A 17969-nucleotide genomic window follows, 5' to 3' on the forward strand; every position below is an offset into this window, starting at 1 on the left:
CGCATGCGTATAATGATAAGAAAGAAATGAAAAGAAAGATGGCTGCGCCCTTGGTGTAATTGCGCGACAGCTGTTTCTGCACGATGGCACAGATTTAAAAAGTTTGTTCAAGTTATATAGACTAGCGTATAGAATTAAAAATCAAGGCTTAAGTTGTATTTATCCAGTAATAGCCTAGTACTGTAGACTATCACATTGCAAAATGGTCAAATTGCTATGTCCAAAGATATATATCCTAACGAGAAACATTAGGCCTAGGCCTAGGCTAGAACCCAAGTTTAAACATGAACCATAGTAATTTATAAGTTACAAGATTCAAAGCCCTTAAACTGCTACACAAAGTTTGTAACTTCTAAATTAACTAATGTAACTAAATTATTGCCAGTATAATTAGCAGACCACCTACTGACACTAATATTTAAGTAGTATTTAGTATACAACTGAACTCTTTGTTCTGCTTTTTTTTTTCAATTTCAATTTGTTTCCAGTTCCAACAGCAATACAAGGTTGGGCCTGTATTATGCATTTATCACATGTATAGTACCCACATGCATACATGACATTGCTCCACTGATTTGCATCAGAATTAAGATAATTAATCAATATTGAAAAGATAAAAACAGGGCAAAAGCCACTTGCCATTTAAAATTTGTTGAGACTCAAAAAAATTCATACATTCACATGGTCACATGTTTATTTAAAGGATTCAACTTTGTAGGCCTTTAAAAGGCTTTTTACACAATTTAAGTAGTAAAATATTTTTTACTTTTCAAATTTAATTCAGATTGACTCGACACTTTACACAGTTACAGTTCTAGACAGAATTATGAGAGAATCCAAACAGCGTGACATGGGAGTTGATCGGAGATGCTCAGTACAAACTGTTTATGTTTTAAACATTAGTCATTCCCTTGGACCTACCGTCAAACAACCAAGACCAATTAGGCCTATACTGGATATTGCTTTTTAAATTTTGATCAAATTAGTTTTCTCAAAGTTAACTATTACTGACATTTTCTGTGCCATTGTGGAATTGCAAAACAAATCCAGAGCAGTTTCTTCCTTCATCATGAAACCCCCAACATGCAACTTGTTTGAGTAAGGAAACCTTAATCTTGTAATCAGGTCAAAAAATTAAATAGTAAGCCGATCTAATACATAGGAAGTAAAAATAAATACTGCATTATTAATAGATCCCTATTAATTATTTATACAGAGCTTCTAAGTGACCAGCAAGTTGTGGGTAAGAACAGCATTTGTTGCAAACACGCTGACCCGCACATAGGCAATTTGAAAGTTTACATATTGCGCGTGTATGTTACTTAACAGAGTTATTGTAAAATAATACATTATGACACAAAGTTATAACATGTGCATCCCTCCTTTTTGCATGTAGGGGATCCCAAATTGTTTTCAAAAGGTGAGGGAGAACCCATCCCCTTAAACCATTTCATTTCACATGTATCATGACCAGTATTTGCAGCAGGAAATGTTGGGAGCTATGTATGTTAATATTTTATGGAAAAGTATAATTGCACATGAAATATGTTATGTCACACTGGTTACGTCTTTGGTTCACTATTTTGCACTAACGTGATCAACGTTAGGAGTCACTGTTAGCAGGTAACATCACATCACAAAGGGTATATTTAGTTTCCTTGGTTATATAATGAAATTTAAAGGAAGAAAAAGAGTAGAACTTGCTTTATGGTGTCTAGTCTAAGTTCAACATCACATATTATTTATATTGCATTTACTATTTCAAATATGAAAACTTGATTACTATTAATATATTTTATCCCAATGATGGAACATGAGCACTTAGGAGTTGGACTAACTTTCTCTCTCTTACACAATGTCTGTGAAACAATGTAAATGTCTCTTTCAATGCAGGTTCACAGTACACATTCAATGGATGCATTTAGTAGTAAACCAGAAGATGTTCTGCAAAGAACGGTTGATATAGCAGTCGAGAAAAAACGCAGCTTGCAAGATATAGAGAACTTCTTGGAACTGGACCGATGCATAACATTTGTTACACAGAACAACTTTAAGAAGGCAAGTATGTAATGTTTTTATTTAAAAAAGATACATCTGAAGTTTCAAATTCTGTGGCCCTTTAGACAGAATTGAAATTTAAATTGAAACTTTCTTAGTTTATAGCATTTTAAATTGGCTCTATTGGTTATGCTTATTACCAACTTTTATTTCAAAATATTGGCTTCTTAAGTTCTTAACCTTAAAGTCAGTGGCATACTAAGCAAGGGACGGTCCGCCCCGGTATCATTTTCGCGTTTTTTCTTGTAATTCGCGGACTGTGAAGGGAAGGAACACCGAATTTGACCAGTGGTGGAATCAAGTAGCGCAAAGCAAGCAAAAAAGCCTATTTTTGGTTCAAAAAAGCTAATGGATAAATTATACAAGCAGAAATTCCACACTTTTTTGGCGAGTTACGTGATGTGATAGATTCCATCTAGAGTTCACCATTTTGCATCTAAGCCCTCCTTACCTGACAAAAAAATTCTAAAGGGGAAGGGGACACCCCCTCCCCTTAAACCCCTCCCCCAGGACGGCGATCGATAAATTTCAGATTTTTTTCCCCGGCTCAGTCTCATCCCTGTGTAAGTCTGTCTTGAATCATAGGTTGTTATAGTGTGAATTAATTAAAAACATATGTGTGAATTGATACAATTTTGAACTGACTTCAGAAGTCTTATATTTTGTAATCCCTACAAGTTTGCATGATAGTTTATAAAAGCTTGTCTAAGCAATGTGTCAAATGTCCTTTTCTATACTGACAGATTACTCATGGAATTTAACCATAAGATAATGGGATGAGATATATAAAACAAAACAAAAAATTAGTTCTGAAAGAAAGATTCCTTCAATCATTTGAACTTGAAGCACTGTTAAAGCATTGTTCACTCCAACCAAGAGTTTGATACCAGTTGACCAGTCGCTTGGAAGCCTTAAAGTCAGTGGCATACCAAGTGGGGGGTGGAGGTGATCCACCTGGGTACCAGTTGTGGGGGGTGGGTGCCATTATAACAGTTGACATAGAATGACTTTTGAAATGACATTTATGTTTTTCATCAGGTTGCCCTTCAGTTTCCAGATGAGCTGCTCTGGTGTTCTGCTCGGGTGGTTTCGTTTTTGTCTCAAAATACATCAGCCAGATATTTCATCTTAGGAGATACTTCATATGGAAGGTAAACTGATTTATCCCTGAAATCAACTGTTTGTAATTTCATTACTTTAAGTATAAAACCCTCCCCCATTAGACTTTTTCAATGTTCCATGAAGTCATCTTAAATTGGAAGATGTTGGGACAGCAGCAGACATTATATTGTAACTGCTATACAGTTATGAAGAATATAAATTTAATTTTCTAAAAGCAGGAGTATTTCGTCTCTGTGTGGAATGATCTAATTCTGAGCCTAACTGCTTTTACATAATAATCTCAGTTTACATATTGCAATTGTTTCTACTTGAATATTGTAAAATCCTTTACAGCTGACAGAGTGCTAACCCTTTGAAATAAAGTTTCACAAAGAATTTAATTTTTATACTTAAATGAATGATGTAGTTTCTACAATTTCTTCAGCTCATCTCACCCCCCCCCCCCCCATTTGAGTCACACAAATGTGGCAAGGGATAATTTATAGGAAATTGTATAACTAAATGACATGTACAATGCTTAGGTTGTTACACATACAAATATGTACTTCAGTATTTTACGAGAAATGAAATTTCATCCACTGAAAAACCGCCACACAAGATGTGGGTGCTGAATTATTCCCTACTTTGTACCCATCCATATGTGAATTTTGATACAAAATTGACATGTACCTTGACAACAAGGTACGTGAAAAGTAATTATATGATAAACATAATAACTTTGGCTCGAAAATTATAAACTAATTTGGCAAGACCATCAATAACTAAGTCTTCTTTATTTGACAACATACCAGTAACTTTGATGAATAAAACATAATTATTATTCAATGATTAACATTGCCGTTTGCATCTGACGATACTCACAGCTTACCAACAGATTAGCAGTACAAAACAGCCATCATCCAGAAATATAATAGATTATATATTAAATTTGGCTGAGAAAACATTGAATATGTCACAAAGGCGAGTATGAATAAGGGAGCTTTTTGTTCATCAATTTTACCAAGACTGTAGTCTGTAGAGCATGTCTCAAACTTGGCAAAAAAGACAGCTACAAAACTGCTCGTCAGGCATGCATGACTATCAAACAATAGGGATTATCAGTGCACACCTGCAGTGTCTATTGTGTTAAACTGCAGGGTGAAAAAGAATGTGTCTACACAGCCTGGCTGCAGCCCACTCAGCTTTATAATATCAGCTATATCATTTTGTGATTGATGATTTTGTGACCAAGTTAATGGGCAAGTTAAGGAATTTGATTCAATCAACATTTTGTCTTGCAGACAGATTCACATGTTAGAAGTAATTTACAGGTAAAATCAACTTTGGAAAGTTGCCAAAAAGATTTATCTTCACCTCATTATTTGAAGTGAAATTGCCATAGCATCCTACAGAATTGAAAATATAATTTGATGAGAAAAAAATCCAAAATACAGCTTTCCTGCAAAGGTAAATATTTTTCAATGTCTGGTTGTTTTTAAGCCCTGTTACACTATTTAGCCCTCATGATGTGTTTTTTTTTCAATCTTCCATACCTGAAATCTTTTTCTTCTCCTTTTGTGGTTATGTAATACTTTACACTTACCTTTTCTCATCCTTACAGTTGCTGTGTTGATGAAATAGCAGCTCAGCATGCGGATGCAGACTCTATCATACACTTCGGACGCTCTTGCCTCAGCCCCACGACACGGTTACCCGTCCTTCATATATATGGGAGGCAACCTGTGGATGTGGAAGACTTGATAAAGTCATTTCGGGAGCTGTTCAGTCAGTCAGAGCAGCATGTCATTGTACTTTATGATGTTATCTATGCTCACATCTCAGGTAAACTTAACATAACTTGTCGAGCAGTTTTCTGTAAAAAAAGAAAAATATGTGAAATAACTGACAGAGACTGATTGCAGATTTAAATTTGCATTTCAATAACACCCTCCCCCTTCTCCTCTTCCCCTTTCCCTTGTCAAGAAGGGCCAGATATTGGAGTCAATGGCAAATATTCTCTAAGAGCTTTGACAACTTTTGCCTCATTTTATGTACAGCCTTTTGCCTCATTCTATGTATTGCTTAAGATGCCATTCTTTTACATTGGATGTAGTGTTTTGTTAATTTACATTACAAAAACACTTGCTTGAATTCTGCAATTTCAACTACTATTCCTAGTGATCTAAATGCGTACACATTTCTGTATGCTTGCATTACAAAGCAGTAAAGAACTAAGTAATGAACCAAGTAAAGACAATAAGCCACTAGTGGTTAGTATTTTCATTTCATGATCACATTCCTTCTCCTGTCAAATTCTTTGTAGTATTTCAAGGGCGCTGTGTGTTGCGAGTTCCCTGACCCACCTCTTTGTCACCGATCACTTCTTCTTCCTTTTGAATCTACTATTTCAGTGAGGTCTGCAACGTCTTTACTTGAGTCCATTTAAACTTTCTTGAATAAGTTTCTTTCTTATTGAGCTTTGCTTTCTGTTGCAGATACATCAGAAATGTTCAGTAATTATAGGACTGTCGGAGTTCTGAAACATGTGTGCTGTGAAGTTTTCATATTTTTTTTGGGCCCGTTATACTATGTTTTATTAGTGGATTCCTTCCATTTTATCTCGCAGATGAATTGGAGAAGAGGCTGCAGTCCACAGATAACAGTGTATTAGTTTCAAAGATACCTCATAGAGAGAGTTTCAGGAAGGAATCTGGAATTACAGACCAAACCGACGAGTCGGCGCCCTCCCCGATCCATCACACAGAGGAAAAGGAAAATGTTACAACTCACACGGTCAGCGGGAGAGAATTTAGCCTCCCCACCGACCACGACGTGGAAAATTTTTCAATATTCTATATAGGCGCAGAATCATTAACGTTGAAAAACTTGATGATGTCTTTAAACAAGTGTCCGTTTTACACGTACGACCCAGAGACTAGGACTAACCGTAGAGAGACTCTGAATGTTAACAAACTCCTCATGAAGAGGTACTACATGATCGAAAGGGCCAAGGACGCAGGAATAGTCGGCATCCTGGTAGGGACGTTGGGCGTGGCAAAATACCTAGACATTGTCGGCCACCTGAAGACGATTATGAAGAAGGCGGGCAAGAAGTACTATACCTTTGCAGTCGGGAAGTTGAACGTGGCCAAGCTGGCCAATTTCATGGAAGTGCAGGCTTACGTTTTGGTTGCCTGCCAAGAGAATACTCTGATAGACTCAAAAGAATTCTACCAACCGGTGGTGACACCTTTTGAAATGGAGATTGCTTGTAATCAAGCCAGAGAATGGACTGGAGACTACACCACAGACTTTCACGATATATTACCAGGTTAGTATGCTACTAGGCTACTCCCTGAACTTAAATTTTGATTTCTTAGTCACAGCAGCCGTGAGTTTGGAGGTAAATTTATTTCGAACATTGTAATGAGGAATGTTACCTCTGCATCCAATTTGCATTCAGTTCCTACATGCTATTTTATGAGATTCAATTTATTTGAATTTTCCCCTTTCTTTGTGAAACTTGAAGCAAACATGTGCAAGGTCATCAGGCACACAATTAACAGAAAAGTACTGTTTTCTTCAGCATTTAGACCAGATTTCCTTGTTCAAAATGACCTGCTTTGAGATGATGAATGAACCATGTTCATTTCTATTGTAATACTGTCACAAGCCTTGCGGTGAAAATTGAAGCAAGGAAGTGAGCGCAATGTCATATACGCACAATGAAAAAAAATGTTGGTTTTTTTCAAAGTATGGACCAGATTTTCTTCAAAATTACATGCTTTAGATGATGAATGAACCATGTTCATTTCTATTGTAAAACAGTCACAAGGCTTGCAGTGAAAATTGAAGTAAGCAAGTAAGCACAATGTATATACTCACAATGAAAAAAAAATGTTGGTTTTCTTCAGAATTTGGACCAGATTTCAAAATTACATGATTTAGATGATGAATAAACCATGTTCATTTCTGTTGTATAACCTTTTACAAGCGTTGCAGCAAAAGCTGAAACCATATCCAATCCAGGGTCAAAACAATCAATTGCAAATTGAAGAATAAAACAGCAGTTTTCTCAATTGTTTTATCATACCTGCTACCTATGAGTTCACTGTCGGTTAAAAATTGCGACAATTTCAAATGGCTCGTAGAAAAAGGAACTTACGCCTTACCAAAATATGCAGAGTCAGTCTTTGTTTTACAAATCAAACATCATTTTACTACTGAGTTATTGAAGAGAATGGTAGTCCACATAGATACAAAACACACTCAACTCAATCTCTTGCTGAGCCACGGCCCACCAAAACCCCATCCATCAGAACCGATACTCAGAATACAAGGTAGCATTGGAAAAACCTGTAGATAAAGTTTCCAAAGTCTGGAGAAGATCCTGCGACCCACTTGTGCGTCACGGCGCATATTGTTAAAAACTGTGGAGTTAAACCCCTGGCTAACTTCAAAAAGTATGGAAAGATATTGGGTGACCTTTGACCTCAGGGTAAAATGTTGCACCAATTTCTTCTTGATTTTTGTTCTGTATCAGTGACATACACAATTAAACCTTGAATCAGGACTTGTCTGGACTGTTTACTTCAGTAGTCCATTTTATGACCCAACTAGTTATTTTAACAACCGTCAGCAAGAAACAAGAACTTCTAAAAGGAGCAAAAACAAGAGAAAAGAAGCTTTCACAGTCAATAAATTGGTCACGAACTGCATTTTCAAAGGTTCTATACAGTGTACTTGGAAAAAGAAAAATGTGAAGAAGTCATGAATTTATTTGAATTGGTAGTCATGAGGAAGTAAGTAAACAGATTGCCATTATCATCTCTGTTCATACAAGCCTGCCTCACAAATTCAGGGATGTGCTCAGGAATATTTCAGTGCCGGGCACATTTGTGCGGTAGTGTGATCCAAGTCCTGGGGGAGGGGTCTGAGGGGTTGGGGTGCCCCCTCCCTTCAGAAACTTTGCAAATGAAGTATGCTTAAATGGCAAATGATGCTATCTTTTTCCTATTCTGGCCATAACTTCTGTGCCAAGTATTCAACCATACTGTGGTAACGGTAAAATTTATGAAATAAATCATCAACAAGAGTGCTGGGCGGAAATGTTTAAAGTACCGTCTGTGCAGGGCGGCACATCCTACAAATTATATTTGGAATATGAGGAGGAACAACCTGGCCTTGTGTGTTTTGAATGTTGAGTAGTGTTTTAGAGTATGTGGTTAGAATATCAAGAGTGGGGAATTTGAATGGATTAAAAAAAAAATTTTAAAAAAAAAAAAAATATGAATGCATTAACTTAGCTGTAGCTTTTCTTGTAAACAAAGTAATTTAGCTTCCGAACTCACTGAATAATTAGTGCCAATAATTACGTACATACTCCTATTAACTAGCAAAAACTCTATGCCTGGGAAATTTGCAAAACTATCACCAACAAAGTACTCCTATTTCCTTATAAATGTCAGGTCATAATCTGTGACGAACTTTCAAAACCCAGGTATGGAGTACTTTTACAATTGATTTCAAGCCATTTACCATTCATGTGCATCCGACCATTTGTCACGGATGGATTGGGCTGCAATTGGTTTGTAAGAGAAGACAAAGGGGGGGGTGGTGGGGGGGTTGAATAGACTGTTTTCTGTTTCACCAGTTAATAGCATTGAGTTCTTTATGCCCTGGGAAGACAAAAGTAGTGCATTATCACTCAGTTTCAGTTTTGTTATTAAAGTGTAATGTGGAATTAGCAGGATACACATTAGACTGTATTACTGTGTATTAATAGCAAGCGTGATAAAGCCAGCATTGCAACTGTGTGTATAGAGACACAAGTTTGTTTACATATATTTTGTATGTAGCCCATGGCTACGATACAGCTTTGTAATACATGTAACATTTCCCATTTGTTTCCCTTCATGTTGTCTGTGATGTAGTATGTTAATGATGCTTGTTGCAAGCCTGAGCAGCTCAATGGATGAAATATATAGCTTGAGACTGTTGTATGAACAAGGCCCTATCGCAGCCGTGGGGCTACATCTACGTACAGGGGTGCTCACCTGTGATAAGATAGCTTGTAGAGGTGTTACTCTCTCAGTCCTTCTAGCATATTATCTCTGGTGAGGGCAGCTTTTGTCTTGACTTGACATCTAACTTAACATGTAACTTGACATCTGTTAATTATTACAGTGACTTTCACAGAGTCTTTAAGACCGTATTTTGTGAATGAGGAGAGATTTACTGTCAACTACCTATAACTGAAAGCTAAATTCTTGCTAGCCTTACCAACTTTTGCACTTTGCACATGTAGTTAGAAACTTAGAAACATGGAATGCAGATAAATTCATATTAAGCCTGTGGAGGCTCCTGTTGTTTTTGTTTTTAAGTCATAGAGTTCTTTCTGTTAAATCCATCTAAATTTGATATATATCTCAAGAAGAGCAACCTGCACAAACCTACCCTGTGATTGCTACATATTTTGTGCTCAAACTATTAATCTTTTTTCATTCATTCTCTATCTCTCTTTTCTCTTTCCTTTATAATCTCTTTTTTGTTTTTGACAATCAAAAGGCTCAGACATTTTAAGTTTCAGTATTTGTTGATTGCAAAGTAAGTCAAAGTTCAGCTCGTTTTTTTTTAATGACCTGGAATAGAGGGGGGTAGATATTTAACTTAACTCAATTAAATATAGACTACCCTTTCAGAAGGGTTCTACCTTGGCTGGATTCCAAATAAGTGTAAATAAGGAAACTTTAAATTATGGAAGCATTTCCTTCTCATGTGACTATTGCCAGTTCACTAGGTGACTATAGATGTCATTCGTAAAGGTATATTCAAATAAAAATATAAATATAAAAATAAAAATAATTAATAACAGTACATTGTCAGCTTCTTGGTGAAATCTGTCACAATCTTGAATTGTTTGTTATAAATATCCCAGATTTTGGTTGATTCTCCATTTTTATATTTTTAATTATCAGGTTTGCAGGTTGAATGTTGTTTCTAAGGTTGAGCGCTATGGCTGGGGCTAGGGCTGGGGTATATTGGGAACTTTGCTCCTGCAGCGCTTCTGAGCAGTTTTTCTTTTAACTGGATAAAAGCGCTTTACAAATTCTTATATTATGATTATTTTATACTGCTAATATGTTTTACTTTCCTTTCCTTTCCATTTTCTTTTTTAATACTCTCAAAGTTCTTCTCTTCTTTCTTCTCAATAGATTCTGAATACAGTATTAAAATGAGCGACTGATTGATTGATTGATTGAATTATTGATTGGGGCAATAGATTTAAAGTTTAAACTGATATTTCAATCAATGGCGTGTTCTATTGATTTTAGTGCTAAGGTACGGGATGACTTTACAGGATGAAATTCATGTCAGTTGTTTAATATTTAAGCTTGGAGAGATGTACTCCTTGGTGAAAACAGGAAGTTAAGAATTTGTGGAATGTGGATTTAGTTCTTCTCCATCTTGTTTGTGCTATGATTTTCTCTAATTTTTTGAGTATGTAATGTAGAATTGTTTACATAGTACAAATGCCTAACATGCCAGTCATCTCTTTGTTGCCTTGAGTTAGCTAGGGGAGAGGGGGGGTGGGGGGTGGGGGTGGAAAATTGGAAATGTAACCTGAGGTTGTGAGCAAACAACAAATTGACAGATTTAACACTTTGCAGTCAATGTTTAAACTGACCCATTTGAGCTAATTCATCACAATGAAGCTAACAATGAAAAAGGTGCTTAATTATAAAAAAGGGCCTGCACTATGTTGCAAAAATTGCTAAGTATTTTGTTATTTGTAATTTTGTGATAGTTTTTATTGTTTACAAGTTCACATGTTGACTTACACTGTGCAAGGCAGTCTTCATTGAATGTTGGTACCATCATATAATGAACAATGTTTCTTTTATATTTCACATCAGAGTACCTTGAAATATAACTATCCCTTGTCCCTTCTACTTCTTCCCCCCCCCCACCCCACTCCCACTTGAAGATTAAGTAAGGTATTTCAAAGGGCAAGTGCATATGTATATCACCAAAGTGAAGTTATGATGCATTCACTGGATGTGGTTAAATCCCAGCCATATAACCCTCTTTGAGATCTGATCATATCACAGACAGGCTGACAATCTGAATTTGAAGTGTTAAAATCGCTTGGAAAGCATCCAGGCATTTTTGTCTTGTCTGTTGCCCAGTTGGGGTTGAGCCAAGTGATTGTGTAACAGCTGTAGTTTTTAACCTTTGCAATATCCCAGGGTGTTGGATCTCTCATGAACCAATATATCCAACAATCCTAACACCTTCATGATCTTGTAATACCACTGCTGTGACTGTAAAACCATTTATAGGTCGTCAGTCTTGGTCCAAACTTTCAGCTGCCAAATTTGTCGAAAGTACATTGGAGGGAATTTGCTTGACCCTCCAAATTACTCCCAGACATTGGAAAGTGTTAATACGGCTCGGGAGGGGGGGGGGGGGGGAATGGGAGGAGCAAGAGGGTGACAGCAAAATAATTGTTTCAGTTTGACAATGGGTGGACGATTATTGGACTTATTTAGGAGGAATACTTAAGACCTCTCAGCAAAGGAATTATCAGAACCCATGACAGGGGAAATTATACATTTGAAAATATTAAAGATATATATATTTTGGGGGGCTAGAACAGGATATGAACTAGTGACTCAGGATTATTAGTTCTGTGTTCTTCCACACTGGGCTATCCCAACCCATCCTTGGCCTTGGTACTAAACAGGCCATTTTCTTAGCTGGGATTATCAGTCCGAAGCCACAGTACCTTACTTGCATACCATTATAACCAGGAATCACACTGATACAACAGAAAAATAAAATTGAGCTTTAGGAACTTTAAGAAGCAGAGACAGAGTTGAAAAATAGTTACAGAGTTTTTTATTTCCCTCCTTTTTTCACAAAAGTAAAGTCGAAATTTTCATGCTGGATGACAAATATTTAATACATATTAATGTGCAATGTTAAGGTCAAAGTCACAAAGGGTGGTATATACTGGAGAATAACTATAAAACTGATCAAAATCCAAACTTATACTTTCCTTTGATATAAACTACTCTAGATATGATTGACTTGTCTTACCGGCCGGAGCCCTCAGTACTGCAAGGGGGAGGGGAGAGGGGTTCCCTTATTTTGGAACCCAATGATTAGAGTTCTTGTAAGTTACCCACACTCACTGACTTAACAACCAGCTAGATTTTATCATTGGCAGAGACCGTGGTTGTTTTATCATCATTATTTTATTATTTTTAAATTCCTTGAACTTTTTTCAGTGAAGTTGTATATCACCCATTTCTTTACAATGCACCTGTGCCTAACAAGTCACATAAGGCATAGTTAGTGTCTTCCCAAGAATACAGGCAGTGCTTAAAAAACAAAAATAGAATATTTGAAGATAGAATATTAGAAAGTAATTAAATTTGTGGTTTTGGAAACTTAAAATGACCTAATTTGAACCAATGCCAACATTGTTAGATACTCTAAAATGGCTTTGAAATTCAAGAAATCCTCAGTGTCGCTTCCTTGGTGGTTTGGTAATAATTATTACCCTGTTTAGGAGAAGGTTGCTCATAACTTCTTTGAGAAAACGTTACGTTCTATAATCTGTCCTTTATAGCTGCACAGGTTGACGATCTGTCAATGAAGATTTACAATTTTGGCATTCCATCAGAGTCTCTTTAATGTTCAATGTTGTGATGGAGCTGGATGTATGCCAACTACCCCCTGTAATATAAATCCATCTCATAGGTTTAGATTGCTCTAGACGCTCTCTCTCTATCTCTGTTTATTGCTTATCTAGTTTGTAGTCTACCACCTGTTTGTGTTGGCATGAAGTTTCTCTTGCATTCCTACAGTATGTCTAGTGATAACTTCCATTTCAATAAACCTCTAGCCCTTATGATCTTTTTATTAAAGTTAAAGACCTATGTTCGATATATAGAACAGACAAGTTTAACGATTACACGAGTAAGAGGTATTCCTTTAATATCGAAGGACATCTCCGATTTGCCAGAGCAACATTTCATCCTCAAAAGTGTTAAAAAATTGAGAATTCCAAAATTTATCCATTTTGTTCAGAATTTGTATTATTATTTTTTTTTTACAAAATAGACAATTTGGATTAATTTCAGTCCATGTCTGTTAAATTTTTAATATTAAGCAATAATTAAACTAATAACATTCCATAGTCTTAACTCACAGACGCTACTATTATTAGTCAGCTTGGTAACAGTGACTAATGAAAAGTAATTCAACCTCGCCCAGGGTAGCATTAATTTGCCAGCTCCCAACCTTCTTCACCTTGTTGTGTCATGCGTAACAATCCAATATTTACACCAGATGTGACATACCTCTAAATACTGTTTACATAATGGAAAGGAAACCATCTGCTCGAATTCTCATGTTTACCTCGTGCTCTCCCCGCCCCCCTTTTTTTCTTTCCCATTGTTAATATTTGTTTTGGTTTTTTTTTATATTTAATCTTTTATTGTTTTCTTTCTTTATTTTTCTGATATCCAGGTGCCTCCAAACACGTACCCATGCCTGATTCACCGCTACGTGAAACCGATGTCTCATTGATCACGGGCCGTTTGAGGTCAAATAGAATATCGGACGATGCCGACCTTGGCAATAACGACAGCGCTGTCGTAAAGAGAGAAGAGGCGTTGACAGTTGTGCTGCATAATACTGCAGGTAATTAACGATGTGTTTGCAACTTTATATCAGTAGAGAGATTCAATTAATTCATGTTGGAAACAACCATAGGGTGGGAGAGAGAGTGGGGGGTGGGGGAGAAATTCTTGGGGCAAAACAGGTGCTTCCAAATGTGTATACTTTTTTGCCTTCTTTTTCTTTGCTTTAGTTTAGATAAACAGAGGATGTATAAAGAAAGAAGGTTCTCTACATATTCCTAATGGTTAAAGATCCTAAGTATCATATTTTTTGATATATACCGATGAATTAGAAGACTTCCTGTTACCTTCAAGGACTTTGGCCATGGAACTTTATTTTTTGGGGAAAAAAGGACATTCTTTCAGGAGGAGGTATAACAGAAGCTTGGGCGATTTTGCCATCATCCTGAAAACGTATCACAGCTAAATATTGAGATGCCCTTGGGAGTTCCTCCCTTCCCTTTACTACCCCATACTAACCCAATTTCAGCATGATGGGGTTAACATCAATATCATGTCCCTAGATATCCAGATAATATGTGGTCATGTTTTCAACAATAGACAGATAGGATACCAGACTCTGGAGCTGTTACCCTGGGTTACAGCAGCCAGCATTTATGTATCATTTGAATTCTAAAATACGGGTTCCCTGCTCAGTGTGTGTTTGTAAACATATACTTGAAAGGTTAAAGTACTTCCATGATCTCCATGCAGAAATATCAGACAGTTGTTCAAGCCATGTGACTGAGATAATTGGCACTGGATCAATAGTGACCCCCTTTACATATATGGTAAAAGGAATGTTGTGAACAAAGGTCAAACTATGACCTTTATAAAACAGCATAGATACCCTGAACTATTACAGTTGTGATGGAACAAACAACTATATCTGTTGTATTCCCCAAAAAGGTCTGGGGGAGGGGAGGGGTGGAGAGTTGGCATGGAGTAGTTTAGTGATCAAATTTTGTGTAGCATTTTCTTGAAGAACAAAATAGTGTTGAACTTTGGTTCTTTATCATCAATACTGTTTTATAGTATACATGTAGATCTGTATATTGTCACTCGTATATATCCTAACATATGGGCCGTCCCGTGTGCCCACGTCATAATGTTAGGGAAAATTTTGTTGTCTATCGTCACAATGTATTTGTGATATTGTCTGAACAATAGATAGCAGAAACCATTGTAATTTTTATGGCTCCTCCCTATTATGTCACACACCTACGTATATTGCAGGCCTGCCAACTCTTCAAAAGGTGTAGACCTGGAGATTTCTAAAAATGAAATTCCTAGAGAGAGGTGCTGCCTGATTCCTGGAGGTTTCATAAAACATGTCCTAAAAGTTAAATAAAACTCATTGTGTACTCTGTTTGACTGGGTTGTTTTATGTATTTGTTCGTTTATATCGGTATGAGAGATTTGGAGGTCATACTGTGAGGAGATACGTAAGTCGGAAAGTCCCATTGTAAAACTGTGAGTCCCTTTGTAAAACCGTTAAAGAGTTGGCAGATATGTATGTAGGTATGGTAGCTTAGTGTAGATTTGTACGTTGGTAGTATCTTTGTCTTTTCTATGTTTTTCTGCAGGCGGTTTTCTGGCTGATCGCTCTTGGCAAGGTCTGGAGGCGGAGCTTGGTCAGACTGCGGTACAGGATGTAGTGGAGGGTACCCGTGGTATTGCAGCTAGTTACACACATGAAGAAGGTACCCCTGTCTGAATCCCCACCCCACCCCTCCCTCCCCCTCCCCATACCCCATACCCCCTTCTCCTTCTCTATGCTCAATATTGGCTTCCAATCACGGACTAGAACTTAATCATTAGTGGTATATGATGTACAATATTGACCTTCTTCAAGTTTATTTCAGAGAAACGAAGATAAGCTCTGAAGTAAGAAAAGCTGTGGAATTGGCCATTGTCACTCAAGTCACAATTTAATATGTATTTTTATACAAAGCTTGGATGCACTCTCTTTGCATTCCTCTGGCTCTCTGTGTTGAAGACATTGTTTGTTTTATACTAATGTGATGTTCTCATTGTGTATCCTCACTCAGTCCACATGAAACAAGCTGCACACTTATTAAAGGGTACCTGTCTCTCTCCCTCTTAAAGGGGGTGCTTTACTCTCCAGAATTCACCTGAAAGCAGAGTTGAAACAAGTCATTTCGTTTTAAGGTCAAGTTCCAGTCATTGCCAGTAATTTCCCGACTCAAGTTGACACACTGCCCTGATTCAATGAACACTATAGGTGAATAAGTTGACAAACTTTTGAAATTTAGTGACTCAAGTCATGACTGGTATTGGAGGGGTTAGGGTGGGAGTGGTGTGTGGGGGGATCTAACCTTAACCTGTTTTGTGTTTATTTAAAGAAGATGGAGAAAGTTGCAAAAATCTTTGGTAGACTAATGAAGCTACTAAAGTAAGCTGCCTGTGTGTAATTCGTCAGTTTTCCCTTGGTACCCCTGTCTAAATCCCCTCCCCCTACCCCCTTCTCAATATTGGCTTCCAATCACCTACTAGAACTTACTCATTTAGTGGTATATGATGTACAAAATTGACCTTCTTCAAGTAGTAGGAGAACAAGTTTAATTTACTTCACTTCCTCACTTACCTGTTTCCCCACAGCAACTGCACTATTGCTCTACTAGAGTTACCTGGTAACCATGGTAGCCGAGGAATGTATTGTATGCGCCAGAATAATTTGTTAAGCTTAAGTAAAACTATATGAAAGATTGGTTGGACCTGGTGGAGATGAGAATAACACTTGAAATATCTGTAAATTTTTTTTTTCAAACTGAATAAATTCAACAATTGGAAACATCATATTTTTTAATGTGAATGTTTTCTTTGAAAAGTTCCAGGAGATGGTATAGTGGTATTTGCTGTTACTCTTGTTTGGTCTCCAATGTTAACAGTTTTGTTTGAAACTAAGCTACTTGGTACCAGGTAGTGTATACATCTGAAATTGTCAATAACACTTTGTTATGATAAGGTTCATAGCCAAACATTCCTACAGATGATTCAAATATTTAATTTATATATAAAATCACATCTCCAACAAACAACAGACTTCTTTGTTGTGTTTTCATGTATCGCTTTTCCATCTTTCTTGGGAATGAGTTCTCACAATCAGATTTCAGATTTTGACCTACTCGACCTTGGAATACTGATACCCTAGAAACTGTTTGGCAGTAATATTAGTAAACTTGTATCCAGTATTGTTGTTCATGGGAAATTTCACAGCAGTTATTTACAGAGAGGAAATATTTCATTTCTGTTGACAGGATAGAGGTTTAGATCTGTTTAATTTTGGTATTCCCACATGTACTATTGTCACATACATAGTGAGTGCCAAACTGTCTGATTCTCAAGGTTATACAAGGCCTCTCTCTAGTCTTCTTCTAAGAACTTCATGTAAGAACTTACTTGTCCAAGATACACTGTATCTGAACCCCAAATAAGAACAAACCAGACAGCCAGTGGGCTTATTGTGATTCCTTGCCAATTGAGATTATAATCCCAAGCTTTTGTCATTGTTGATTAAATTGATCAGCAAGGTTCTTTCACTGACTGTGGACCTACCTACTAAATATATGTTAACTTACTATGTTTATGTCTATTTTTTAGCAAAAATCAACTCAAGCCCTGCCCCCTAATAAATGTGCATAATATCACATTGATCATACATTATCATGTACCAGCTATCTACCAAGCTTTACACAAAGTATGATTCAATTCTGAAAACGTTTACATTTGACCCTGTGACCTCATTAATATTCTTTAGATGAGCACCAAAATCAATAGGGTTCTACTCAGTATGGCGCATCTATGTACCAAGTATGACTTCAATCCAACTTGCCAATGTCGAGTTATCGTGTTTACAAGGGCGTCACACACATACACACGTAATTACCATGGCATAGATTCCTTGAGCCTTCTGGCAAGGAATCAAAAAAGTGGGGGGGGGGGTGAGAGTTGAAAACTAGAGCACCAATGGTGCAGAAGCTCATACCTTTTCGAGCTGAAAAATGTAGGGCCCACAAAACCAATTTTGGGCCCGTGAGGGATACCCCCCCCCCCTCCGTTAGCAGAATCCAGGCCACACCACTGGCTATAATTCCT

At 37.0% G+C, this 17969-nt stretch overlaps 1 protein-coding gene across 2 annotated transcripts; it reads left to right on the forward strand.

Moving 5' to 3' along the window:
• The first annotated feature begins 12 nt into the window (after positions 1-12).
• LOC139979780 (2-(3-amino-3-carboxypropyl)histidine synthase subunit 2-like) lies at positions 13-16717 on the forward strand. 2 transcript variants are annotated; one of them, XM_071990882.1, is made up of 7 exons: positions 13-101; positions 1894-2058; positions 3097-3209; positions 4781-5001; positions 5786-6490; positions 13699-13872; positions 15437-16717. In XM_071990882.1, the coding sequence occupies exons 2-7, from the start codon at positions 1912-1914 to the stop codon at positions 15565-15567; spliced, it is 1491 nt and encodes a 496-aa protein (XP_071846983.1). In that variant the 5' UTR covers positions 13-101; positions 1894-1911; the 3' UTR covers positions 15568-16717. The 2 variants fall into 2 exon arrangements, with proteins under 2 accessions (XP_071846983.1, XP_071846991.1); XM_071990890.1 differs by lacking the exon at positions 13-101 and adding an exon at positions 767-1098.
• Positions 16718-17969: the final 1252 nt, after the last annotated feature.

This window comes from Apostichopus japonicus, chromosome 2 (assembly GCF_037975245.1).
Source record: "Apostichopus japonicus isolate 1M-3 chromosome 2, ASM3797524v1, whole genome shotgun sequence".
Taxonomy (NCBI): Eukaryota; Metazoa; Echinodermata; class Holothuroidea; order Aspidochirotida; family Stichopodidae; genus Apostichopus; species Apostichopus japonicus.